Genomic DNA, 27,335 nt, shown 5'->3' on the forward strand with positions numbered 1-27,335 from the left:
TGTCATTCCGGTGACCACAACGCCAACAACTAACGCGGATCGACCAACGCCACCTATCGACGCTCAGAGGAAAAAATTCTCTGGATCCAGTCTGACGCCTAGGGGTAATTCAAAGGTGAGGAATCCATAACTAATTGTTCCTTTCAGATCTCGCGGTTATAGGGTTGCTTGGCCTGTGATTAAAAGCTCCAACATGTTGCAAGTATGCCAACTGCCGATATTTAAAGTTCATAATTCGGAAAGTTTACTTTAAAACAAAAAAAAAGAACTTACAAATGCATTTCACTGTCAACAATTATTTATTTGTTAAGAGTAGGCACAAATGAGCCATTATAATCTTTTTTGCTTGAAAGGAGGATTAGAGAAGGACATTTGTGATATAGGATGGTGACTGTTTCAGGGATACATTTAAAAAAAATACATATGTACTGCTCAGGATAGACTGCTCTCATGGAGGCAAATAAAGTTCCTAATTTAACAGTACTCTTCAAGCAACTCCTGGGGTCGTAACAGGGACTATACAATGTTCAATAGAAGACTTAGGAAGGTTGCGAAGAACAATTGTCGAAGGGAGATAACCTCAGTGTGCTATCTAGACACTGCAGATGCTATGAAAGTGCCAAACTTCAGAAAGGGAACCAGGTGAACCATCAGCCAAAGTTATCATGAAATCCAGTCTTTTAAAAACAGAGCCCTGAAGTTCGGAAGCAGTGTCTGGTTCATGGTGTGCTTCACCATCAAATGGCAAAACTAAATAGACAGCAGTGCATCAGCAGATTGTACATCATTAGCTCTTTGCCTTGCCCTTTTTGGTGGCAAGTTGACCAGAGGATTCCAAATACTTCTGGACCAGTTCTTCTTGAGTGCTTGCTAAGCAAGGCTGGTATCTAGTGTATTCCATTGTATATTCGCCTTTACCCTAGGAGAAAAACAGGAAAAAAAACCATGGTAAAGTTGATTTGAAGTATTCTTTATGTAGTAAAGATAATGTAATAAAATAAAACAAACATTGATGCTACTCCTGATAGGTTGCAATATATGCACACACACAGATATATCTCTTTCAAAGTGTGCTAATAAAAATGTCATGAAATGCGTAATATGATCTACATTTTGTGAAAATGTAAAAGAAGTAAACACTAGCTCCACGAGCTACGAATGGTCAAGCCAATTACTCAATACATTTAGTAAATTACTCACACATATGGATGTCTTCCAAGTATGAAGAAAACAAAAAAGCAAGGAATGCAGTGCTTGAATTAATCTCAGCCACTAGTAGGGCTGCATCTCAGTATATCGTTTTTTTGCCCACCAAGCCACTGCAGATTAGACCCAGTCATATTTAGATCAGCCTTGATCCTGATTCATAGGTTCAGTCCAGCCAGACCGGTCAAGTCAGGACCTCTCTTAATAGAAACACAAGCAACCCAAGACTTGTTGTGGCCTAATTGGTCCTCTCAGTCGGGTGCCGCTTGGGTCCAGTGCCACAGTGAGCAAGGGATCCATGTCTGTATTGCTTGTGTGCCGGTTTAGGGAAAACTCAGCCCGGCAGTTTGGGCTGGACTGTTCCTCTTGGAGCAGAATCAAGGTCGATTGACATGTGGCTGGGTCCAAACAGAGGTGACCTGATTTGCAAGATAATTATTTGATTTGTATGCAGCCTGAGAAATTACCAGTGGATGGGGTTAATTCAAGCATTCCACACATCAGCTTTTTTGTATACCTCAGTGTCACTTCTAAATATAGCACAGTACAAAAAAGAAAAAAAAAATCATTGTCATACTGACATTTTGTCCCAAAATTATGCGTGGAAAATATTGTGCAAGAATATGGGCCTAAAACAATACAATTATAGACCTAAAATAGCTTTCTGCTAGTTATAGATACACAGAAATTATAATGGAAAACATACTTGGGAATAGATAAACTTACTACACACTGAAGCGCTAACGATATTTTCAAAATTCTTAGCGGATTGCAACTTGTTTTTTTGGGCAGCATTCTGAACGGACTACTGATCAACAGTAAATATATGCAGGCCAATGCTGCATTCAAAAGGGACAATATACGAGTGATAGTATACACCCTGTGGCACTAAATGATGTCAATTCTGCTGCTCTCTTGAACGTCCAGAGCGGCAATTCCCTTTATACATCAGTTGCTCCCGCCAACCACACCTGAGGCAAGTGCCTTTCTTTATTTCTACATAAATATTATGGACCGATATTACTAGAAAATCATGATGTTGATATGCAGGTACTCCGTATAAATATTTTGACATTACTTAAGATGCACAAAGCAGCGAGCGAGTGAGCAGTGGCTACTTTAGAGAAAGAAAGGCTGTTAGTCTAGGAGTAGACAACTATCTACAGTCAGTAACTTATGCTTATGTTCCAACTGATTCCATAACCATTTGCCCCTCTTCCCCATTGCAGACTGTTAGAGTATTAATAAGCAGCCAGAAAATAGGTGGTTGTGGAGGTAGCTATAAACAACTTGTCTTAAGGAACTGCACTGGCCTATGCAAATTTAAACTATATGAGCGAAATGTGGGTAGCCATCTTATGGCAAGGAGATGTATTGCAAGTTATTGTATACTTTATATGAAAAACATGTGGGTATTACAGACTACTTTAATTTGCTTGTTCCGGGGAACTCTTCAGCATTTTTTTAAAATATAATTTCTCGATTATACTATATGCTGATTAATTTCCCCAAATCTAAAATCCAGAAACTACAATAGAAATAAAAAGAATCAGGTTGGGCCTCAATATCAAAGTGGGAATCCACCTTGAAGAACATTCATGGACTTGCTCCACAACAAAGGATCAAGTTCAAGTTGCTGTGTATCATGCATAAGGCACTCCATGGAGATGGTCTATTTTATCTATAGAGATCGCGATAACATACCGCCCCAGAAGGGTCCCTGGGTCTCCCAATTCATCCCTCCAAATCAATGATGACCCATACAGCTCTTGGGCCACAGGAATTTTTCTCAGGTCTCAAGGGGTCAAATGAACTATCTCAAATGTATGAGAAACTTTAAAATGTTCCTTTTTTGAGAGGCTTTAAGCACATTTTCATAAGTAGCCCGCCTAATAGAGGGTTCTGGTCACAGACCTCATTTAAGATCTTTCTTTCTTTTTGACTCCCACGTAGAATGAAGCTCTTAAAAGTTGTGGAGCTAGTCATCACTGCTGAACTAGTACATCCTCTTCTGTTATTCTTCCTGGAACACAGAGTTTGCTATTTGGATTATCCTATTCTCCTAGTGCTCTGAAGTGGCAACATACAGGCACTTTATAAAATGTTGTACATAAATAAATGTATGAATTCTGTCTACCACGAATGCCTACGGTGTGTAATTTAATAAAATATCTACTTGTCCATGGGGCAAGTTGTTACATAAATCTACATGTCCTTTAACAAAATCCACGTGTCCCTTGTGTGACATGAAATATGAAGGCTAATTATGGCAGCAATCTCATTATATAAGAACTCTGATATAGCCTCTCTGATTGTGCCAGGGTTTTAAACCATAGTAGGGTTTGAATACTGAAAATTCCCTTATGTTGCCACGTTTCTGCAGATCTACATACTGGGGCTGAAGTTAGTGGTAAGCAATAGTTCCAGGGTTCTTGTGAATTCATAAAAGCCAAATATATCTGCACTTAATGCAAGGACATATACTATGGTGCATTTTTGAGACTTTCTTTTTTAATTGGGCCCCTAATTAGGTCTAGCGTTAACCGAGACCTTTTGTGTTAATTAAAATTATTTTTCTCTCTCTTTCTATCGGCAGCCTTCTGCTCTTTCACATATCCGCACACAAAGTAGTTTTATTCAGTGCCAGGAACTACTACGTGGCAATGTGTGCTTTTTGAAACCCAAAAATATTTTTGCTTTTTCCAGTGTTTGTTATAACGGTGAGGGCCTGGAAGCTCCCACACCAATAAGATTTTGCAAAAATTATGCTAAAACAAGTCACACATTGACAAAACCAAAAGACTGACCACCAATTTCCGACCTACTGGCTTTGCCAATGCTTATTAATTTGTTTCTCATAATCTTATTGAAGCTGGTTACACTGATTTTCCATTATGAATGTTTTTGGAAAATACTAGCATACATCAACACATTTTACAAAATGGTACTGCAAAGAAATGGTATTTAACATGTTAACTAGTTTCGCAAATTCTTTTTCCTACTTGCATTTTTTGGTGAAGATTTATTTGAAAGCAAAGAATCCCCAATCTTGCTTTCAAGCATCTGGAAATATTAGCATCTAATCAAAAAGCATTCTGGGAACATTATACAAAGCCTCGTTTAGCTAAACTTTGAAAATGTCTCTACACATTTTTATACTGGAACAACTGTCAGACTTGGCCAGCTCTCTTAAAATCTTGAAAGCTCTTAAGTCCGGCTCCCCCGTGATCCCTGTGCTGCCAGGCTTCTGTCCGATTTGGACGATATCGTCAATCCAGAGGTGAACTACTTGATTAATAAGTCACTCTGCTCTGCCTACGTGCCCAGAGCCTGGAAACTTGCCCTGATCCTTCTGCTGCTTAAAAAGCCGACCTTGGACCCTTTTGTGCCGGATAACTATCGCCCCATTTCCCTTCTGCCCAGCTTGGCGAAAGTGTGCGAGAAGGCCGTCACTTTTCAACTTACCAAGTTCATCGAGGAGTCCAAAGGGGTTCACCCGGCTCAGTCAGGATTCCGTGCAGCTCATAGCACGGAATCGGCTTTGCAGGATGCCGGCAGGAGGGCAGCATTGGTCATGCTGAACCTCTCGGCGGCATTCGACACGGTTCCTCATGCCATGCTGCTCAATCGCCTGTCTGCCATTGGCATCATTGCCTCCGCTTGGCATTGGATTAGTTCCTTCCTTGAGTGCTGGCAGCAGCAGGTTTGGCTCCCCCACTGCGCCTTTCCCGGTGTTAACGGGTGTGCCTCAGGGTTCATCACTAAGCCCCCTCTTTTTTAACATCTATGTGACCCCGCTTGTGTACCTAGTGGAGTCACTGGGGGCTAAGGTGATGGCCTATGCCGATGACACCGAGCTGCTGTTTACTTGGCCTAAGAAAGTGGACTCGGTCGGGCTGGCCCAAAATTGCCTTTCCTCTGTCTTTCACTGGCAATCTAATGCCCAGTTAAAATGCAATGAAGGGAAATCTGAGGTGCTGCTGTTTGGCTCCTTTCCTTCGGACTTCACAGAAAGCTTTGGCCTCTGGGTTTTTCTCGGCCTTCTGAAAGAACGGGCGCGGTTAAAAACCGGGGCGTCTGGTTCGACCAAAACTTGCATTTTGTCACGCACGTGAAGAAGTTGGCCGGTTCCTGCTTCGGCATATTGAAGAGCTTGAAGAAGTTTCTTCCTCTCTTGCCGAGTGCTTCTAGAGAAACCGTGGTCCGTGCGTTGATCCTTTCCCGCCTGGACTACACCAATGCGCTCCTGGTAAGCTGCTCGGGGTCCCTGGTTAAAAAACTTCAAGTCACGCAGAATTCAGCGGTTAGACTCCTTAGGGGGCTTTCTCCTAGAGATAGTGTGCGGACACACTTGCGTGCCTTGCATTGGCTGTCAGTGGAGTCCCGCCTGAAATTCAAAATGCTCACCATCGCTCACCGGGCCTTGTATACCTTCAGAGAAGATTTGCCTTTTATGTGCCTGGCAGAGTGCTGTGGTCCTCTGCCCAGTGGCTGATGCAGATCCCGATGTTTAAGCACCAGCGTCTTGGTGGAAACTCCTTTGTGCGTAGGGCTGGTTTGCCCTGGAATCTACTGCCTTTAGCCCAGAGGACTACTCAGGACCCAGTGCTTTTAAAAAAAAACAACTCAAGACCTTGCTGTTTTAACCTGATACACGTTCATTCTCTCTTCAGGAACTAGCGCCGGGACACTTTGAGTAGCTGTGCACTTTATAAGCTTAATAAACATAAACAAACACAGTAGTGCAGTCGGAGCTTACAATATTTACTTAGAGCGAGAGCGCGCACCCTAATAATACAGGCTTTGCATTATTGAGCCATAAATACAAGTTTGAACAGCATTAACACATGGGCACAAATATTATCTTAATTGCAGACATTACCCTTCCCTGAACGATAATGTGGTACTATAATGGCCAATGGGTTTGTGTTGTAGGGGGTTGGCCTACTTGTCTCAAGGACAAAACACACATGAAAAGTTACTGCCCTTGACCCCAAACAATATGTCCTGGGCGTCAGGCTATAGGAATTCCACATCCCTGATACTACTGTATAGTGGAGCGCTGCTAAGGAGAAGAGATTCCAAACAGTATAATGAAATGTTCAGTTCTGCTCTGCTCTAGTGTTCTACTTTTGTGGGTTAAAATGAGCCACATGACCAAAAAAAACTAAAAGTTACTACAAACTAACTGAAGGAAATTCATTGGAAATCACATTTCAGCTGCAGGTCAGATTTTATTTTACCTCCGTAGACGATCTGAGTTCATTGGCATAGCCGAACATATCATTCAGTGGGACCTGAAACGTAAGAAAATATATTCCTTATGTAGTACACATGACAATATGGTTTATAAAACTGTTAACATTTTCACTTCTAACACATTACATTAACTTTATCTTAACAAAAGGTTTAAATAGCACAAGGATAAGGTGGTCCACGTACTAGCGGGCTGAATCATATTGGAACGTTTACAAGATTGGGCTGAAGGTAACAATATCCTGTCAGATATCCAATACCGCTTCCGCGAAGGGCTGGGGACCGTGGAGCAAAGTGTAAACATAGCCATTTTAGTTGGGAAGTAAACACGGGTGAAGAGAAGTAGACTGTTTCTAGCGTTTGTCGATCTTACTGCCGCTTTGATTCAGTGAGACATAGTGAGTGTGGGTCATTCCTGAACAGATAGGGGTGGACACGCAAATCATCAGTTTCCTTAAATGCCTATATTGCGAAGCTAAGGGACAAGTGCGCTTCGGAGTAGCAGGTGATCACACTGCCCCTTTCCCTATTAGAAGAGGAGTCAGGCAAGGGTACCTCCTGGCTCCTTTTCCTTTTAACCTCTACATAAATGGCCTGTACCAGGCACTAATTAAGGATAATAAGGATGTTCCACAAATAGTGGCAAGCCCTATTCCTGCTGTTCTCTATGCTGAAGATGCGGTCTTAATGTCTTGCACTCAAGTGGGTATACAGCGGGTCTTAAATAGTTTTACCAAATATATGGGTCACCTGGACCTTAAAGTAAATACCACAAAAACATATATAATGAGGTGCGGGCCAGGGAGCCCCAAATGTAGGGACATGTTTCTGGAAGGCCAAAGATTAGAGCATGCAAATAGCTTACTTGGGCATACTTTTTGACCGCAATGACACATGAACACTGCCTTTGCGACAAAGAAATTTGCTTTTGTAAGATCCACAACGGCCCTCGCTAATTTTGCGAGGAAACCTGGGACAAGACCTCCATCAGAATGAATACACATTTACAAAGCTATATGCATCTCAGCAGCTATGTATGGGGCAGGTGTATGGGGATTTGTGGACACTCAACCCCTACAAACTGTGGAAAACAGCTTTCTGAGATAGATATTAGCAGCCCCTATTAGTCTATCTGTGTATGTCTGCCACTCCGAGTTGGGGCTTCCTTATATTGCATATTTGATAAAGATGGAGCCTATTCTCCCTTGGCATCGTTTATGGATAAAACCCAAGACTAAATTAAATCGGGATATTCTAGCGGACAGCCTACAATGTGAAAAAGCCTTAGTGATCCCATGGCTGAGGTTCATCAGAAATGTTATGTCCGATATCGGACATTTGGAATATTACACTAACCCAAAGTACATGCAATCTATTAGTAGAAAGGAGCTAAAGAAAGAGGGTCTTCTTCACCTGGGGTCCATACAAGTAGCAGGAGAAAGCTTAAAGCCCACTGTTATGCACAATCAATTGGTTTTAACTTCTTTTAGTTTTCAGTCTGTTATTTGTACCTGGTGGCTATGATATGTTTTTACGAACGCGTTTTAGATGCAGTATCTTTCACAGGCTTGTGAGTTTCCCGGTTGTTAATGATTGGTCCCGAGAACTAAGCCTGTGCCCATGTGATAATCACACAGACCATTTCACAATTCATGTGACCCTTTTTTGTAAATTTTATAGTATTTTAAGGAAAGTCTGGATTGTCCCAATATTAAAAGCCCTTGGGCTGAGACAATGTCGTCCAGCTTTTCTGGTGTTACAGCTTCTAGACGATATACACAGGGTTTGGAGAGTAGGAATGTTTTTTAAAAAAAGTATATAGCAACAGGAAATTTATCACATATTAATCATGGAATTTAGTAAGATTGCTTGCATTGTGAAATGTTATTGTAAATAGGCACTGTATATGACATCTTTATTATATCTCATGTATGAATTGTCTTTTTAATATATGTACTTTTATGATTGTCTCAAAAAGCAATCAAATAAAGTCTTTTTTGAATTTGAAGTAAGGGTGTGTGTGTGTGAGTGTGTTTGGGGACTGAGTGGTATACATGAATAGCATATATGGGTAAGGCTTCTTACTGAATGGCTGGCAGTGGTTTTAAAGATCACATTTTACAGAAAGTAGAAGTGCTGATTGCACCTGTGGGATAGTTACACTAAAAATGTTAAATGGATAGGCAGTACACCATGTCTTCTTTCAGTGCTGGTAAAAACGCTTTCACAATGACAGTGCTGCTCACAGGGCCTCAATCAGCCCACCTGCCAAGCTCATCCTTGATGTAAGCATCTACTAATGAATCCTCCTAGTGAATGTTAATAATCATTGTAAATGTGGAGCCCTGTCAGCAAACATTTACTGTCCTACATTGCACTTTATTTTCTTTCTTTATACACATCTTGGTAAACCAACTCTGCCATTTTACCTTCCCTACAGTATGCTGCCATTTTACCTTCCCTACAGTATGCTTTATATTTAAAAAATTACTTAATTTCCAACAAAACAAGCATTTCTGAAAACCATGACAAAAATATCTGTAGTCACAACCAAATAATGAATACAAAATATGTATTGGGCCAGTGTGGACCTCTAACCATCTCAATCTATCTATATATAGACACTCCGTTTGGAGCAACCAGGCACTTTACAAACTACTTTCATAACATAACACATCTCTATTTGTAGCTCCATCTAGTTTTACACCATCAACTACCTATACCTCTCTCTATATAAATATCTCCAATTGTGGAATCTGTTGTGTGTATTGCTGACCATAACTGGTAAATTTCAGTGGTCGGACGAGTTTGAGCCAGAAACATAGCTTAGTTTTTTAGCTGTGTCCTTTTTAGTGACTTTCTCTGCTTTCATGACGGTTATCTAATTTTCAACTCTCCCTGCATATACGTTAAGTAAAGATATACTTTCATACCAAGTTTGGCATAAATCTAATCATCCTTTTTTGTTTATTATTCAGAAAAATCTATTTCAGAAGTTAAAAGGGGAACAGTTCCCCCTTTCACTCCCCACCCTTTACACCTTTTTTCCTGTGGACAGATCGTCATGAAATTTGCCATGCCAAACTTAGCTGGCTGAGCTAGCAGATTGATAAGTTTTGTGCAAATCCGTCCATGGGGGTCAAAAGCTTAACAAACCAAAATGTCAAGTGTGGCTGAATCATAACTAAACAGTGGTGAAAGACATCTGCTGGTATTCATTTTTCCTGAAGACGATCTGTATCAATACTCTTGGTGTTTAAGCAATCTAATCATGTTTGCCCTTAAGGGAAAAGTGGGGTTCACAACAGTGATGTTAGTAGAGGCATGTGACTTCCAGAACAAATAGGATAATCTGACAGTCCTTCGAAAAATGTAGAAGTAGTTCCAAGTTACAATGCAGAAATGACACACATTTTCATACATTTTTCATTGGTTTAAGTACTTTCTGTTAAAGGTTGCAGTGAAATTCTGCCCTTAGTGGGAGTTTTGTATACAACTATATTGTGGTTCTTGACTCCAAAAACTAGACTGCAGCTGAAATGCAGCCACCACGAGATCAGAGGCAAGATGACGGCCGCTGCAGTGGCCGAGTAAGGTGCTTGCTCCCTGCTCCCCGGTTGGAAATGGAGGTGGAAATCTAAGGTGTTCGCGTATCAGGCTGTAATCCGGATTCCGCTCCTGGAAGCTCTGCTCAATCTGAACCTAACAGCTGCAGCACGGACTGGCTTTGCTGCTAATCTGCCAAGAGTTTTTTTAGGTCGAGCCTTTACCATTCCGCAGGAATGGGAAATGGGGAGAATTCAAGTCGGCTATTTTCTCGTCAAACCAAAGGGCTTTCAGCCCGCGGTTTTCATGCAGTGCCCGTCAACATGCACGCGCATCGCATGCAAGCCCAGCCCAGTCCTCCCCTCATTCACGCCCACCCACCAGGCTCTCCCGCCCCCATCAGGCTTCTCTCCCAATCCGCATGCAAGCCCAGCCCAGTCCTCCCCTCATTCACGCCCACCCACCAGGCTCTCCCGCCCCCATCAGGCTTCTCTCCCAATCCGCATGCAAGCCCAGCCCAGTCTTCCCCTCATTCACGCCCACCCACCAGGCTCTCCCGCCCCATCAGGCTTCTCTCCCAATCCGCCTGGCTCCCCTCGCGCATTCACGCCTCCCACCAGGCTTTCCCGCCCCCATCCGGCGTTTCATTTTTTTTTTGTTTGTTTCTGGTGCACGTCGCGTTTCTCCTGTCCGAGTGCTCGTTTTGGCTTCCCAGGTTGTTTACTGATATATTTGTCTCAACAAATCCCCTCCATTTTAACGGAAAGGTCTGGAATAGTTGTATGTCTGAGATATGCGGCTTTCGAGGGGAGGTTTATTCATGAGTTCTACAGTGTCTGGATGTTCAGACAACAGTTTTGGTGTTTGTTTATCCTGAGAAACCGCAGTGTATGCTGGTAACTTTTATATAACCTGGAGTTCACAGAGCGTAAAACGCTTGCGAGGTAATTGTTTTATTTCTGCCATTTACTTTAACAGTTGCATATACAAGTGTAAGACTCTAACGCCACCTGGAGCCGAAGTCAGAAAGAGAGAACTTTCTTTTCCGCCTTCATCCTTTATGTAGTCACATATTTAAAGCGGCAGTTCTTCGAAAATGATGCACTTTCTTGCCACCAGCACATCAAAGGGCTTCGCCCAGCGTGCGCTCAGCGGCTTCTACTCCCCTAATTAAACATGGCTGGCCGGCCGTGCTTTCAGTTTCCCGGCCGCTCTTAACGCTTGTTTTTTTGTCCGGGACCCCTGCTGTTTCCGCCCTCTGACCACCGTCTGACAGAAGCACAGTATTTCCAATATAAATGCTGTGGTGCTGGACAACAGTACGTTTTAAAAGCTCTAAAATCATATGTTTAATTGATGAAATGTTTGTAAAATGACTAATTGCCTTTTTATTACCCTAATATCAGTTTCACTAAAGCATCGTTTGTTTTGCTGCGTCACACCACAATTATGCCATGTACATGTATTTATATTAGATCCCCAATGCGCCAACTAGGCTTTTGTACGGTGCATCTTACAAGAGGCTTAATATAGAACAATAATGTATCCATGGAGCGTCACCAGACTCGGTATGCATCCAGGCAGTTCCTTCCCGTGTTGGTGGCACGGTGTTACAATGCCCGCTGCCCTGGGACCGTTCTGCCATTTAGGTGCCCGCGGCAAAGCACGACAAAACACGGCCATTCTTCCCCGAGTGCCTTCAGAAATAGCATTTCCAACATAATGCCCTGACAGGAAGGGCGCAGGACAATGACATCTGCAGGCCTAAATCTCCCTGGAAGTGGCACAAACAGATTCTGTCTGCAGATTAGCTCTCCCCTAATTGTCAAACCAATTGGTGTGCGGGGGAATGCGTCGGATGGCGGGAGGGCAGGCCTCGTGCGCTCTCAGAGGGTACTCCCCCACCCCCATGCCAGCCTGTGCCCTTACTGTTTCCTACATGGCGGGAGTTTGCGTAGGAAGAGAGCATCCGCAGCACAGCTGCAATTAACTTATTATTGTTATGTGCAGGCTTTATTTATACCTCAGTCGCCATCCACGTATTTAAGTAGACGCTGTATTTAGTTGTTCCTGTTGAAATTCCAGTGGACAACGTTAAGATCGATTCTGATGGACCCTTTTGGTGGCACCTGGCATTCGGGTGTCATAAGAGCTGCTAAGGAGAAACATGCACACGATTCATTTGATACGTGGAACTAGTTATGTGTTCTAACTTTTTTTTGTTTGTGCTTTGCTTTAAGTTGTTTGTATTTTAGTTCGCCTGTAGGGTTTCTTTTTTTTTCCAACTGGTCATTCACACTCGGTGCCCAGGAATGAGTAATTTGTTTGAGCGGGTTAACGCTCCCCTCTGACATCTGTTGTGATCCGAAGGCCACGACCCTGATTGTGCCACTAGATGTACTGTCAAAAAAACGACATCAAAATCGATATTTATAATACCATGTTGGTGCAGACCTCTCAGGCTGTCCCAAGTTGTGCGTGAGCTGTTACCATTAAAAACTCAAAGTCATAAGTACCATCATTGAAGAAATAACGATGATAGAAGCAAATATATCTGACTTGAATAAGTACAAGATGTCACAGATGTATAACCCTTAGAACGCCCTTCTTACTAGTACCCTGCTCTACACGTCTCGTTTTATGGACCTTTGACAGATAAAAGGATTTTCTAACCAACTGGAAATCAATCCTGGAAGCATATACATAACTCAGCATCCAAAATATGAACCTTAAGTTCTTATGTAACTATACTACACATTCCACTAAATTACAAAATCGTGTATTCATAGTTTTATTGGAGAGGATGTGGACTTACGACCAGAGCTGCAGACTTTGGAGCTGGGGACCAGTCTCGAGCCTCGGCGTTGGCTCAACAGCCTGAGATTCTAGCTAAATCACTCAGTCTCCCCAAAACATGAATCTGTCCTTGTGTAACGTAACTGGTGCTCATGTAAAGCGCTCCAGTACCTTCTGGTCGAGTTCACGCTATATAAACCTGTTAAAAAATGCTCATTTCAAGCAAGTTGGTCTGCAGCGCGACACTCTATCCAGCCTCCACGTTGCACCCCGACAAAGCCGTGCCTGGATGTACCCGCGCTGCTGTTAGTCCATTAATTACATCACTTCACTGAGGGGGCTGGAAGGCCCTCTGCTTCGGCTCAGGGTTACTCAGCCTTTCACCTCCAGGTCACCGGATCATGTCCCCCCCTCCCCCCATTGGCAGGAACTCGCAGCCATCTGACAGCTGCTCTGCGCCATATGTGGAAAGAGTTGGCCTCAGACCTGTCACCCACCGACGTGTGGAAATTGCTCTAAAAAACACCTCACACTTGGCGCTCTTTTTGGCGGCTTATCGGCTGCTCTGACGTCATTTGCACTCACTCCACGGGACGCTACTGCGTGCGTACAGTTATGTGAGGAGCTTTGACTGCTCCGGCTATTGTATCTCGCTCGCCACTTTTCAGGGCCGCCATCATGGCGGTGTTCTGTGACAACTGAAGTGATTGGCCACATACACACAAATCACACAGAATATCTGAGCACCCAGCAACAGGCAAGCCACCTGCGCCTGCAATGAAACCCCTTTGTCAACATTTGTCACCGAATGACTACGTGGTTGTAGGAAGGTGCCTCCTCGCGAGCAGGATGTGAAGGGAAATTCTTGTTGCAGCCGTATGAAAAGTGGCCTAACAGCCAGAGCTGCCGACTTTGGCACAGGGGAGCCAGGCCCCAGGCCCTCCGCGGCTCACCATACGGTGTTTCTGGCTAAAGCACTTCATCTACCCGCGTCTATAAATTAAAAACAATATATATGAATTAAACATTAATTAGACTTGGTGTAAGGTAAACTGATGCAGTGCAAACCGTTCTAATACCCATCGGCCTAGTTCGTGCTATATAAAACTTCAAAACAAATGTCACTGCAGTAAAAACACGCATTGGCATAACCTGTAGGCCTGGCTTTGGCAAACTGTGATAGTTCATGTTTTATAAAAAAAAACATATATCTTGTCAGTATGTGCCATAAAAGTAACACAAAAGAAAAGATGCTGCCACATGTACAGGCAAGATGCTTGCAATACAAGTCAAAATATATTAAAAAAAAATAGTATTGGTTTTCAGTTTTGTACTATTGGATTTGAATCACCGTAATAAGAAAATACATTTTGAATAACGAGGGTGATGAGAAAGGATAAGGAATAGAAATGAAACAAGCACTGGCGTTGCCAATAGGTCTCGCAGTAGGATAGTTGGAGCTATTGGTTTTCTAAATGACAAAGCCCTTTATGTCTTTAAAATGAAAACAAAAATAAAAGGCATTGTTATTTACAATTGTAATAGCTCCAACTTTCCTACTGCGAGACCTATTGGCAACGCCAGTGCTTGTTTGGGAAGTTGGCAGCAGTGTTGTTGGGAGGAAAAGTGCTGTACGTCAGCTACACGCCTATGCCGGCGGTTTCACTTGGTAACGCAGGGGAGCTTTCCTGTGTATATGATAATTCCTTTTCTCTGCCTTGGCTTCCCCCGAGAATTTGTGTGGCGGCTCCCTCCCGCCTCTCCGCGGTTGTCAGCTTAGCTGTGCGGGGGCGCTTGCCTACAATCAAGGATGCCGCCGAAACCTCCTTTGAAGCCCCCTAATACCAGAAGCGGCAAAACGAAAGCTGGTGCAGAGGAGAACACCGTGGGGGAGGCAATACAGTCGAGCGGGCTGCACTCAGAACTGGAGCTGAATTCCAAAAAGGGAGGTGAGCGAAAAAAAACGCAAAACACAAACACCGTGTTACAAACGCTCCCTGAAATGTTTGAAAAACATGCAATGCACAATAACCTACAAGAGACTGCAGAAAATGTTATGTCGAGCCAGCCACGGCAGGATCAGGACGGTAATATTGTAACATCAGTTGTTGTTGTCTCAGAAGTCGCAGAATTGCAGCTGTTAGACATTGCTAATGATGCTGAGGAAAAACCGATTGGGTGCATTATGGGAAATGAAGTCTAAATGATAGCTGGCTCGAATCCTGTTGATCCCGCTGAGCTAAATGCTTCACCTGAGGAGACAATAGTACCCTGGGGATGGATATTAATGGTACTAACGCTCTTGTTTCACAAGAAACAGAAGATAATTTTTATTCCATGTCAGACCATACCTCAGATGAGAGCATCGATAAGGCCTGGGCGGAGTACTCGGATGATTATCCGGATGAAAGCAGTACGGATGAAGACTCTAGAGTCAGCGAGTCCGCGCCAGTGTCTGCAGCAACTGTTAAACGGCACAGAACTAGGAAATCAGGCACAAAAGGTAAAACACCTGACACTGGGGATGCGCTGCCGGGAATTATATTTCAAGGAGGGTGTTCTGAAAATCATCAGTCTGACGAGCTACATAAAGACTCTGAGGTGACATTGGCTATGATTTACAATACGATGTTAGCTCATAGGGCAGAATCAAAAATGGAAATCTCCCGTACTCAAGCTACATGCAGAAAGGTGCAAAATGCTGTCAGGCGCGTCACCAAGATCTGCTCTGATATTTCTTCTAGAGTCACTGAAGCTGAGGAAAGAATATCTACATTAGAGGATATTGTTGCTGCCCAAAAAAGTGAGCTCAGTGATATAAAAGCACCGCGGGATGATATAAGCTTTAAGCTTAAGGAACTGGAAAATCAATCACGCAGGAGCAACTTGCGCATTTTAGGGGTTCCGGAAGAAATGGGGGCCCTGATGTACGGAAATTTGTTTGCGATCTTTTCCGGGACGCCTTTTCAGAACTGACCTCCTGGGACTGGCCCACTGTTATTGAACGTGTGCATCGCTTCCCTTTTCTAATTCGGAAATCGAAACAATCGGACACTGAATGGCCTAGAGCAATCTTGATTCGCTTTAATAACTTCCTGGCCAGAGAGGCAGTCTTTGATCTGGTCAGGCCCGGCAAACCTAGGTCCACTAAGGGCTGCACTTTTTTTGCGCGACCAGATTTTTGTCCAGCTACTGTCTCAAAGCGCTGGCATCTACGGCAATTGATAGCAGGTTTCCAGGAGAAAGGAGCTACTGTGTATCTACAACACCTGGCGAAGTTAAAAGTAACTGTGAAAGGACAAATTAAATTTTTCTTTTCAGAGATATTGGCTAAAGAGTACTTGATGTCTCTGTAACGGGGAAAAAAAATAGAGGGACTATATTCAAATGCACTTTAATATGATGGCCTTGTTTGATAGTCTATTAATGAGTTTAGGGTATGTGGTTAATAATTAATTTATCTTTCTATGGAACAACCGAAATTGTGGAAAAATTTAGTTGAAGGCTTCGGTTCTATTAGCCTCTTTTTTTTTTGTTGTTCAAGCGAACATTGGTAAATTGAGGAAGATGGATACGGTTTAATGATATTCCTCTTTTTTCTAACCTTTAGGGGGAGCAGAGGGGGCACCTTGGGTTCCCAGGGACTAATGGTCCCAATGCCTCATATGGTGGGATGGGAGGGATGGGTGGTTGGGGTTGGAGGTCGGTTGAAGGCTTGGGGGGGGGGGGGGGGGGGAGAGGTGGTGGTGGTGTTGGTGGTGGTGGGGGGCGGGGTGTAAGACAGCGGTAGTTATTTCTGAACGTGTAGCAGAGCAGATAATTGTATTATGTTTATTATGTTGGTGTTGTGTGAACCAAAGAGGGGAAGCATTAGTTTTGTCACTCCTGTGGTATAATAATGGATAAGAAAGCAAAGCTGTGTACGTTGAATATTAACGGCCTCAATGATTTTTTTTTTTTAAAAAGGGATTTTACGTAAAATAATTCAACTACTACAAATTGATATCTTGTGTTTACAAGAAACACATCTCTTGGGATAAGCGGAATTTGCTAAAAAACTTAGGTCTTGAACTTTTAGTATGCTCTAAACAGACGGATAAAAAGAGGAGTTGCTATTTTTATGAAACAGGGGTTCGGGAAATGTGTTAGAACTTTAGCAGATAAGTGGGGGAGGTGGGGTTTGGTAGAAATTATTAGTGAGGGTAATAGATTTACAGTTTGTACTCTGTACGGCCCAAATTTAGACGATAGCGAGGTATTGAATTCGGTCAACCTAGAGCTGGCTACCTGGTGTCAACCGATAATTTTTTGTGGTGACTTAAACATTCATATTGAAGCTGATATTAACATTAGGACAAATTGGAATTATAAAGGGCGCAAGACCAGGACCTATGGAGCTCTTAGGGAATTAGTATTAGGGAATGGGCTGATTGATGTATGGAATAGACTGCGATCTTTTGATCCTGGATTTACCTTTTTTTCTGTTCCGCATCAAAAGTTTGTGCGTTTACATAATTTTTTTATTTCTTCAGGCCTCATAGAGAAAGCTAATATTGATATAATGCCACAAATCGTTTCGGACCATAATCCTGTTATATTAGAAATACAGTTACTCTCCCAAAATAAAGGTCCTAACAGACAGTGGTCGTTTCAAAGGAATCTACTGACCGACGAGGATTATCTTTCATTTATGGCAAAAATTATCAATAAGTTTGTCTTATGCAATAATGAGACGGCGTCTGTCCAAATAGTTTGGGATACTTTTACGTCAATTATAAGGGGAGAAACGATTAGCTACTCCAATTTTCAGAAGCAGAATATACAGGATCAATTTAAGAAGGAACTGGATAAAGTGATGAAGGCAGAACTAAAACTTGCTGCCAGAATTAAATTTAGTCAGGGTATCGAAGAAGCCTAATGTGCTTTAACTATAGAACGTGCTGTAGTCTACTCCCATTTAGCTGACCAGCTAGCACTTAAATACCAACAGTATAAGACTGAATGTTCCGAATTAAACGAACAAACTGGCAGAATGCTAGCACAAAGATTAAGACAGAAAGCTGCTGCTAATGATATTATAAAAGTTACTGATCAGAAAGGAGTAACCCAGGAATCTAAAGCTGGGATACTAAAGGCGTTCCGTGAATTTTATCAGACACTATATAATAAGTCAAATGATGGTACCAGTGTAATAAGCGATGCGTCAGAATATTTGATGAACCGTAGTAATCCTGCACACTGGGAAATGCATAAGGCTGTATTAGCCGCTCCCATTACGTGGGAAGAAATCGAATCAGCTATTTTAGGTCTTGCCCCAGGGAAAGCGATGGGACCAGACAATATACCACTGGAATTTTATCGTACCTTTCGCCATATGCTAAAACCAGAATTGCTTAAGATGTATCAGCAGGCATTTCTGGGGCACCTACCTGACTCCTGGTCCCTGGCTACAATAATCATGTTTAAAAAAAAAGGAAAGGAGGGTTCTGAGCTAGGATCATACAGGCCAATCTCCCTTATAACTGCAGATAGCAAGATCTTCTCTAAGATTCTTGCTAACAGATTTAAACAATCTCATGCCTAGCTTGGTCTCGAAAATTCAGCATGGTTTTATTAAAAAAAGGGACACAACTGACCATGTTAGACGAATTATCACATTGTTAGACTGGGCGCAGGCCACGGGATCCCCGGTCGGTGTTGCCCTGTTGCGCGCAGAAAAAGCGTTTGACAGGGTCGACTGGGGGTTTCTGTGGTCTGTGTTGGCCTGGAAGGGGTTCCCCATAGAATTTATAAATGTCATACGGGCGCTATATACTAACCCCAAAGCTATCATCCGGATTGCTACTGAGACCTCCGATCCCTTACCAATAACAAGGGTGACGAGACAAGGGTGCCCTTGTTCCCCCTTGCTGTTTGCGCTAAATATCGAGCCCTATCTAAATCAATTAACAAAAGAAGTTGGCATATCTCCCGTTAAGATTCATCAAATAGAACATAAAGTCCTTGCATATGCCGACGATGTCGCTGTGGTCACTTCTGATATTCAATCTGCATTACCTAAAATTATAGAACTAGCTCAGAAATTTGGTGAGCTGTGGGGATACAAGCTCAATATCTTAAAAACTCAGTTGATACACTCCTCAGAGGGTAGACCAGACAGTATGGCGCTTGTGCCCGAAGCTTCATATCTTGGTGTAATACTATCAGCCAAAGTAGAAGACATCGTGAGGCTTAACACATTTCCTATGTTAGATTCAACTAATAGGATTTTGGAGAGACTGAACAATTTACATTTATCCCTGTATGGCCGTACTAATGTACTGAATGATAATATTCCCTAAATTCCTCTATTTGTTTCAAATTATACCTTTATTGTTCCCCTCAATATTTTTTTAGCAAATTAGACAGAATAGCCTCCAGGATTCTTTGGGGATACCGGAGAGCTAGAAGATCTCTTAAATGGTGCACCTTTCCTAGGATTAGGGGAGACTATATTATTGGGCAGTTGCATTAAGATACATGGGATTCTTAATTTTTCAAGATTTCGTAGTAGACGAATAAGTTAGCCCATCAATTTACGAAATGGCTCGGGGGGGGGGGGCGGGGGGGGGGAAGCACGACAATGTTTGATGAGAATAATAGAACCTAGCTATTATAAAAAACCAAAATTCAAAATTATTATATCCGCGTTTCAAATCTGGAAACATTTAAAAAAAAGATTTAATTGGTGCATAGATCTCAATTACTATACACCTCTTTTGAATAACCCAGGTTTGCCCGAAATCTTTAGAGGCCATATTATGCAGAGATGGCATCGCTCCGGAATACGTTCATTAGGAGATCTCTATCAGGATGGGCAATATGTCATGTATTCTTATCTACAGCAAAAATTTAACCTTTTGAGAATAGACTTTTTAAAGTATTTGCAAATCTGGAGCTTTTTGGAGGCAAAAAATGTGTTGAAGTCAAATAAGATGGAAATGATTGGTGTGCTGGAATGCTGTAGGAAGAGCAGTAGAATCGGTGTAATATATCAGTTGATGGTAAATGGATGATTTAACTGCGTATACAGACAAATGGCAAAGAAGACTCAGAATTGGGAATGTTGATCTAGTTAGATCAATAGAGCTGGCTAGTAGAGTATTATTTAATGGATCGCTCAAAAGCCAGCACTTTATGTCCATTTTCGAATTATATTATACCCTGTCGAAGCTGGCTAAATGGAAAGCCAAAAGAGGAGATAATTGCAGCCGGTGCAACTATTTTGCTGCAGATTCTATTCATGTGTTTTTTGCTTGTCCCAAATTAGCCCAACTTAGTACAGATGTACAACATTTTTTAAACAAAATCTTAGGAACATCTATCGTATTATCTGCAGAATTGGTAATACTTGGAATTCAATCAGATCAAGTAAGTACAAAAACGATTGAAGAAGAAGGCTTTCTGTTTATTTGCATGTCTGTATATCGATATTGTATAACCTCTCGTTGGTTAGATGCTGACCCTCCAGCTTTTCATCACAGGCAGTCTAAATTATTAAGTATTTATCAACTTGAAAAAGCTGTTTATAAACTAAAGGGGCGGAAAAGAACATTATTTGGCCAAAAACTTTGGGCTCCAATTTGTAATTGGATGTAAATATGTCTTTTTTAAATTTATATTATATTTTTGCTCTCTTGTTCTTTTCTCTAAAAATGTTCAGCTTTATTCATGAAATGATGCTTTGATTGTGTATATTTCTATTCATGATGAATTGTATTGTGTATAACTATCCGCTGTCATGAAACTTAAAAAAAAAAAAATAAGAAATGCAGCCACCACATTTTTCTTTCAGATGAAACATTTCTGAAAAGCAAAGGGTAACTGATCTATATTTATGACCCTGTGTAGGAACAATGCACAAGATCAGTTCATCATTGGTACTGTATCAGACCCTGGAATAATAGGAAAATACACTGAAATGCAACGTTCTGGTCTCATTTTGTTTCTCTGAATCAAATACCTATCTGCCCAAATCACAGTAGGTTATCATTTGAAATGGTTCTGCTTGTAAAGCTGGATAGGAGCTCAGTAATGTAGTTCATCCTTAAGTCATCAATTTGACATTTGCTCATTCTAGTAACAAAACTAGGTTTCTTAGGTAAAATTTCTACTCAAGTCCAAGAACCCGAACTACAATCACCAATTGGGCGAATGAAAGTCATTTATTGTGTGTAAGCCTTCTTTAGCTCAAATACAAGGAGGCTGGAACATGGAGAATAGAATCAAAATATTGCTAGGCATAGAAGAACTAGACAAGTAAAGAAAACAACACAAGTGTTAAGACTTTAGCATGCAGTGGAGGAATTACAATAGTGAAGTTATAACTCAGAACAATATATTGCAAAAACCTTTGCAAACTTAAAATTCAACCTCAAAAGAGAGCAAGAAGAATTCATAAAATAACGATACTTCCAGAATCGATATAGGTGTCTAAAGTAAAGTTTCACAATATATGTGTTGGATTACACTGAAGAAAGAAAACCAAGCTGTGGAATTAATAAAAGTGTAAGTAACAAACTATACGTACATCTGCATAAATGGTGGCATAACCCTCAGCTCCATCTTGTCCAGTGATTACACCATGTCGACGGTTAATTCCAGCTATCACTGCTCCTTGAAATTCGTTTGGCGTTACAACCTCCACTGACATAATTGGTTCCAGTATGCAAATGTCAGCCCTTTCCATAGCTGCGTAAATGCAAACACAAGAATTGAAATAAAAGAAATAACATTAGCAATATACCAACATTAACATTTTACATCATGCAGATTATCTCTTCTATCCGAAAGACAATATCTGCCTGAACCCGAATATTTTTTTAAAATTATCTCCAAATTCAGTAATGCTTTCATTACTTCGTAAGACCCTACAACCTCTATGTAATAAATTATGGGGGCAGAATAACAATATAGCACCTACATAAAATACAAAAATAAGGCTCACCAGACAGAACCAATCATAAATAATGCGCAATCACTTCAATTTGCATTCTCAATTGTCTCCGAACACCTATGGGGGTCCAGTTTAGATCCAATGCTCCAGGTTATGAAGGAGAAGCTACAGCTAATAACAACCTATGGGTCGGAAATTCTGCTGGGAGAGGATGCAAAGTCTCCTGAATAACAAGATAGCTAAAATATAGATTCTGATTTTTCATCTCCCAAGATCATCATCAGCTGCGGAGGTGTGTATAGAATATGGCCTGCTAAACCAAGTTATAGCCAGGCAGCATGAAGTAATTATTGTGTGCCATAAATTAACAGCTTCAAACCCAGTTACCTTAGATAACTTAATCTGACAAGAAATCACAAGGAGCCATAGCACATCACCACACCATCAATTTCTGGAAAAGGAACAGGACACATTACAGGGAAGGGAGTTTTGGAACCATCAAACAGCCTATGTAGTGTTTAAGAAATAAATTGTAAGAAGTGCTCTACAGCTTAGTAGACTGCAGAATAAAAAGGCACTAGCACGTCAAAGTCATGCCTGTAAGGTGATAAACACTTATAACTAGACAGGTCAGCAAGCCTATAGGAGCATAAATTACTAGAAGCATATATCAAATATAGGTTTATATTGTACCGGTTAGGAGGCTTGCCAACCTTGAATTTTGCAAAAAGAACACCAGTCAAAGATCTGGGCATAATCCATTTGGTTTGCTCACCTTACCACGCCACACCACCTCAGTTAGGACCTATCCATATGCAAATGAGTCTTGGCCCTGCTCCCCATTGGAATAGTACATCCCGTACTTCGAGGCTGGGGAAGGACATGGATCCCAGGCTCACCATGCCACTGGATTCAAGCTATTCTGGCTGATGAAGGGTGATATCCTGCAACCGGTCCTAAGGTGCTTGTTTCTGGTCCAGGGTAGATCTTGGCGGTTCGGCTGAACTGTTCTCAAGGGGAGCAGGGTCAAGACTGATGTGCATATGGCTGGGTCCAAACTGGGGTGGTGCTGTGAGAAACAAAATGGATTTGGCCCAGATATCTGTACTGGGGTTGAGTGTTTGATATTGTTCAGCATTTTGTCCATCAACTGTTCTTTCTGCATTTGCCCAGACGTGGATTCCTTGCTCACCATGCCACTGGAATCAAACTATCCTGGCTGGTGAAGGATGATACCCGAAACAGGTCCTAGTGTGCTTGTTTCTGGTCCAGGGAGGACCTGGCTTGGCAGGTAGAGTTGGACTGTTCCCATGGGGAGCAGGGTCATGACTGATTTGCATATGGCTGGGTCCAAACTAAGTGTGTGGTGAATAAAAAAAATATGGATTTAGGGACAGATCTCGGACTGGGGGGTGTGTTCGAAATTGTTCAGCATTCCATCTATCAATTGCATTTTTTAACCCTGGTGTGTGGCAAAAGGGAGCCAGCAGCCGCAAACTGTAGATTATGTAAAAAGGAAAAAGAAACCCTTATACATGTTGTATGTTTAAATCCAGTGCTTTTTAGAGAAAACAGGCAGTTCTTGCGCAGACTGTTTAATAACCTGATTGTGCAGACATATAAACAGGCTGTTTGGAGGCACTGAACCAAACAAATATAGCCCTGAACAACAGTCTGGTTATATTCCTCTCCATAACATTCTGAACATGTACAGCACAAATGCACTTTATTTGGACACCTTTTTTCAGTATTTTAAAACCATGTTGCTTTCATGGTTAATTCGGGATAATTGAGTGGATTCATTTTTTGTTAACGCTAAAGAGGTAAAAAGGATGCACAGCACAAACTGACTTAATCTGAACATAATGTTATGAAGCATTTTAAACTATGATATTTAGATTTCATCTTAGCTAATTTTGATTTCATGGGTTTGTACAGATTAAATAATGTTTCTAATGTTTCCTCCCACCTTTTGTTTATAATAATTCTCCCTTTTTGCAATGATTTTAACTAATTGCGCAAATAAAATAAATTTGACTAAATTCTTTGCTCACAAATATCAAGGACACACATTTTCACTGATAATGGTCTAGAAAAATACATACGCCTGGTACCTAATTCAATTGTAGACTCTGCCATGCAAACTGTTTATAACTGTTCACATATTTAGTTATCTACAAATACAAGTTCAATCAAATTAGAGAGAGAAATTTCAAATAGTTAACCAAAATAGGGGACTGACTACAGAAGAATATTTTTTCACCTTCGAAAGTAGACACTGCATGCCTTTCCGTGGCGGCATTGCCGCCACGGAAAGTCATTGGTAAATGCCCATCCAAATATGGCTAGCTGTGTCTGATAGATATCGCCACCACATTGCGACCGGTGCGGAAAAGCGGCGGACGGTCTTACCGTCCGCTGCGGACCCCCCAGTCATGCTAATATGGCGGGGGGGGTCATTCCGGCACGGATGGCGGGTGGATCGCCCCCGCCAAGAAGGCGGTGGCTACCACCGGCCCGGCGGGGGCGATCCGCCCACCATCCTAATGGGGACCTTAGTTTGCGTTTTTGGAGACTAGTTTTCAAATATGTGCAGTTTCCAAGCAGCAATTCTCTTCCACTCATCTTCAAAATCATGCATAATAATCAAACATTAACGAGATTTTCTACCTTGTTTAAGTGCACCCTCCCCTGCTCGGATGAAAGAAATTTCATTGGAATCAACCATGTGGTGAGCACCATCTTCCAAGACAAAACAGACTCCTGAAATCTTGTGCCCCGTGAGAGGGCCCTTTTCACAGGCTTCACGGTAACCCTATTAAAATTGTTACAGGAAGGAAAATAAAATACCAAGTAGTAGGTCTGCTGAATATTTCAGAAAGCAAACACATTGTAGGCCTTCAAAATAATAACAAAAAGTACAATCAAATTCTTTCATTCCGAAATCAATTCATGATTAATCTATGAAGGCAGTGTTTCATAGTATTGTGCAATTCAGAGAGCAACATATGAGCGCATGTTCTCAAGCTAAGGTTCTTTGATTGCTGTTTTACCATACTTACAAAGTAAAAAGGGCAGATCAGGTTGGTAAGGTATATTTGTACAGTTCCAAGTGAAAACATCTAGCAATTCCTTATTGGCACACACAGAAAACATATGTTTTATGATGATAGAAATGTCATCTAACATTTATAATACATTCTTTAACAGGAGCTATCACCTAGAAGGTATCTTGGCGCTGTATACCGCTGTGGAACCCTTCCTGGCTTTCCCTGTGAGATGCCCCTTACTGGGCACCTCCAAGGTGAAGCCAGGCATCCTAGCGCTTTCGGGGCCGTTGTGGAGATTAAGCAAGCTATTGCCGAGAGTTGCAGAGTGGGACCCATGATTAGAGTAGGCACCTAGGCGAGAATTATCGAGTCCGTGGACATTGAGCCGGAGACCCTGCCGTATCGGGAATTGAACCCTGGTCCCGGGCCAGACCTCTGCCTCAGGGTCTGCCGCTCTAATCAGTGAGCCACACTTCTACTAGGCTTGGTTTCACAGTCACCGTGCACAATGTTCCCAAAATATTTATTTGCACTTATATTATTTCCTGAACATCTTAATAAGAAAGGCAATGCCTGGAGTGGACAGCATATAGCAGTACAACTTAACAAAACTAAACATAGACAGAAACAAAAAACAGTAGGGGAGGGGGGATTGTTTGATAGTATACCAGGGTGTATAGGAACTACAGGATATTATGAATTACATTCTTCTTGTGAAGTGTAAAGGAAGATGGTTGTTACAGAAGATAGACTGCTACTAGTTTTAGTCTTAGGAACCCCTAGAATAGTTGAGATAGAGAAGACGGGTGTGGCACGATCATGTGCATGGAGGAGGGTGTGCGTACCACTTCAGTTCGTAGGTGGTCATGTTTGATGGATTTCTTAAGGGTGTGCAGGGTGGGTAACGTCCTTTTGACAACGGACCTCAAAAGTAGGTCCAATATAGACCTGGACAGATGAAGCATGAGCCTTCTAAAAGGAGCTCATCCATGGAGGTACTGGAGTGCTAATTTCTAAGGTTAGAGACAAGAACTATCTCAGTTAGCACAGGGGAACCATTTTTTTCATGCAGGTATCGAAATCTGCAAAATGGCAAACTTTTCAGAAGGACAACCAAGAATGACAGAGACTAGCAATTGATAAAAGGCTCGACCACTATCGGGCCATTTATTTAAATGTCAAGAACTGGTTGGCAAACTCAAAATGCAATCTGGATCAGCCGTCCACAGAGTAAGCATGACAAATGAGGATTCAATAGTTGTGCTGGAAATATATGGTGCAGAGAACAATGAAGCTATAACACCCAGCTCATGGTAAATTGTTTACTAGCACTATGCATTTCATAGACTTCCCTCATGATGAGATAGAGACCACGAAATTAGGGGGAAAGCAATGTCAACCGCACCTACAGCCATTTATTTCCTTGCTTGATTTCGTGCCTTGCCTATGTCCAGCAGGATCTTCGTGGCAATAAAGTAGGAGATAAAGTCTTGTTGGTAAAGCGGTAGCCAAGTCTTTGCTTGAAATGACAGGGCCAATAACGCCTACAAATCTTCAAATGAAGAGATCAGGACCAGACCATGTGAAAATAGCTTGAAAACTGGCTAAGAGCAATAGCTGAAGGCCAACAAGCAAATGTATATGAAGCAGTCCAAATGAATATGGGCCAAACCACAAAACATACTTTGAAAGAACACTTGTTGTAAATCAAAAAGAAACCCTCACAAAAGAGAAAAATATAGGAGTGCTTCAAGGCACAATTCTCTCATCTATGGAAAAAAAGGATGAACAGCGGATCATGCCAGGTGTATCTAAATAAAATGAAATTGCCTGTTTTTCCATTCTGTTTGAATGGAGGATTGCAAGATTTAGTAAAGTGAAGAAACAAATAAGAACTTCTGACATGCAAGAAACTCAAAAACACTTCAGACACTGTACATCTATGACATTTAATTTACAATAGCTAACATGGCATATTGTGGTCTGCCAAAGCTATGAACATCTATAGTAGCAGATGCATACATTTATTTTCATTTTTTAATGAATAATTTTAATTTTGCCACGTTCTGGCTTGCTGAGATAATGCTGATTCTTGTTAAGTGTCCAAAATGTTAAATTACAAGTATTAACCCTTCCCAACAGGTAGATCGTTTATTACCTTTTCAACAGCCGGTACAAACTGCCTTGGTATGTTAGTTCCAATGGTTCGGTCTTCAAACTCCACCTTAGTTGAATGTTCCAAATCCAAAGGCTCAAGCACCCCAATTACTTTGCCATATTGACCAGATCCACCGGTCTGCCTCTTGTGAGTAAAATCAAATCTGCAATGTATACAACAGTGTTATTACAGTTATAACTGTGAAAATCCCTCTGCTCATTAAATATTTTCAAGAATTTAAAATGAAAAGTCCCTTTAAAGCTACATAAAAAAATGACGGAGACATTTGCTTGAAGCTATTTGAAATCAAAGTTGCTTATATTTGAAAGAAGTCATAAGGGCAGTACAGAATACCTTATAGAGAATTTTGGAAAGGTTTACATGAAGA

At 41.6% G+C, this 27,335-nt stretch overlaps 1 protein-coding gene across 1 annotated transcript in view; it reads right to left on the minus strand.

Moving 5' to 3' along the window:
• Positions 1 to 280: 280 nt before the first annotated feature.
• The window catches only part of GFM1 (G elongation factor mitochondrial 1), a 245,147-nt gene continuing 218,092 nt past the window's right edge, over positions 281 to 27,335 (minus strand). Inside the window, exons 14-18 of the mRNA XM_086944222.1 lie at positions 26,948 to 27,110; positions 24,410 to 24,554; positions 21,374 to 21,534; positions 6,450 to 6,503; positions 281 to 919 (exon numbers count right to left, since the gene is read on the minus strand). Of these exons, the coding sequence (XP_086800348.1) occupies positions 788 to 919; positions 6,450 to 6,503; positions 21,374 to 21,534; positions 24,410 to 24,554; positions 26,948 to 27,110 (655 nt within the window). The 3' untranslated portion in view covers positions 281 to 787. The remainder of the gene's footprint in view (positions 920 to 6,449; positions 6,504 to 21,373; positions 21,535 to 24,409; positions 24,555 to 26,947; positions 27,111 to 27,335) is intronic.

Source organism: Lissotriton vulgaris, chromosome 11 (genome assembly GCF_964263255.1).
Source record: "Lissotriton vulgaris chromosome 11, aLisVul1.2, whole genome shotgun sequence".
Taxonomy (NCBI): domain Eukaryota; kingdom Metazoa; phylum Chordata; class Amphibia; order Caudata; family Salamandridae; genus Lissotriton; species Lissotriton vulgaris.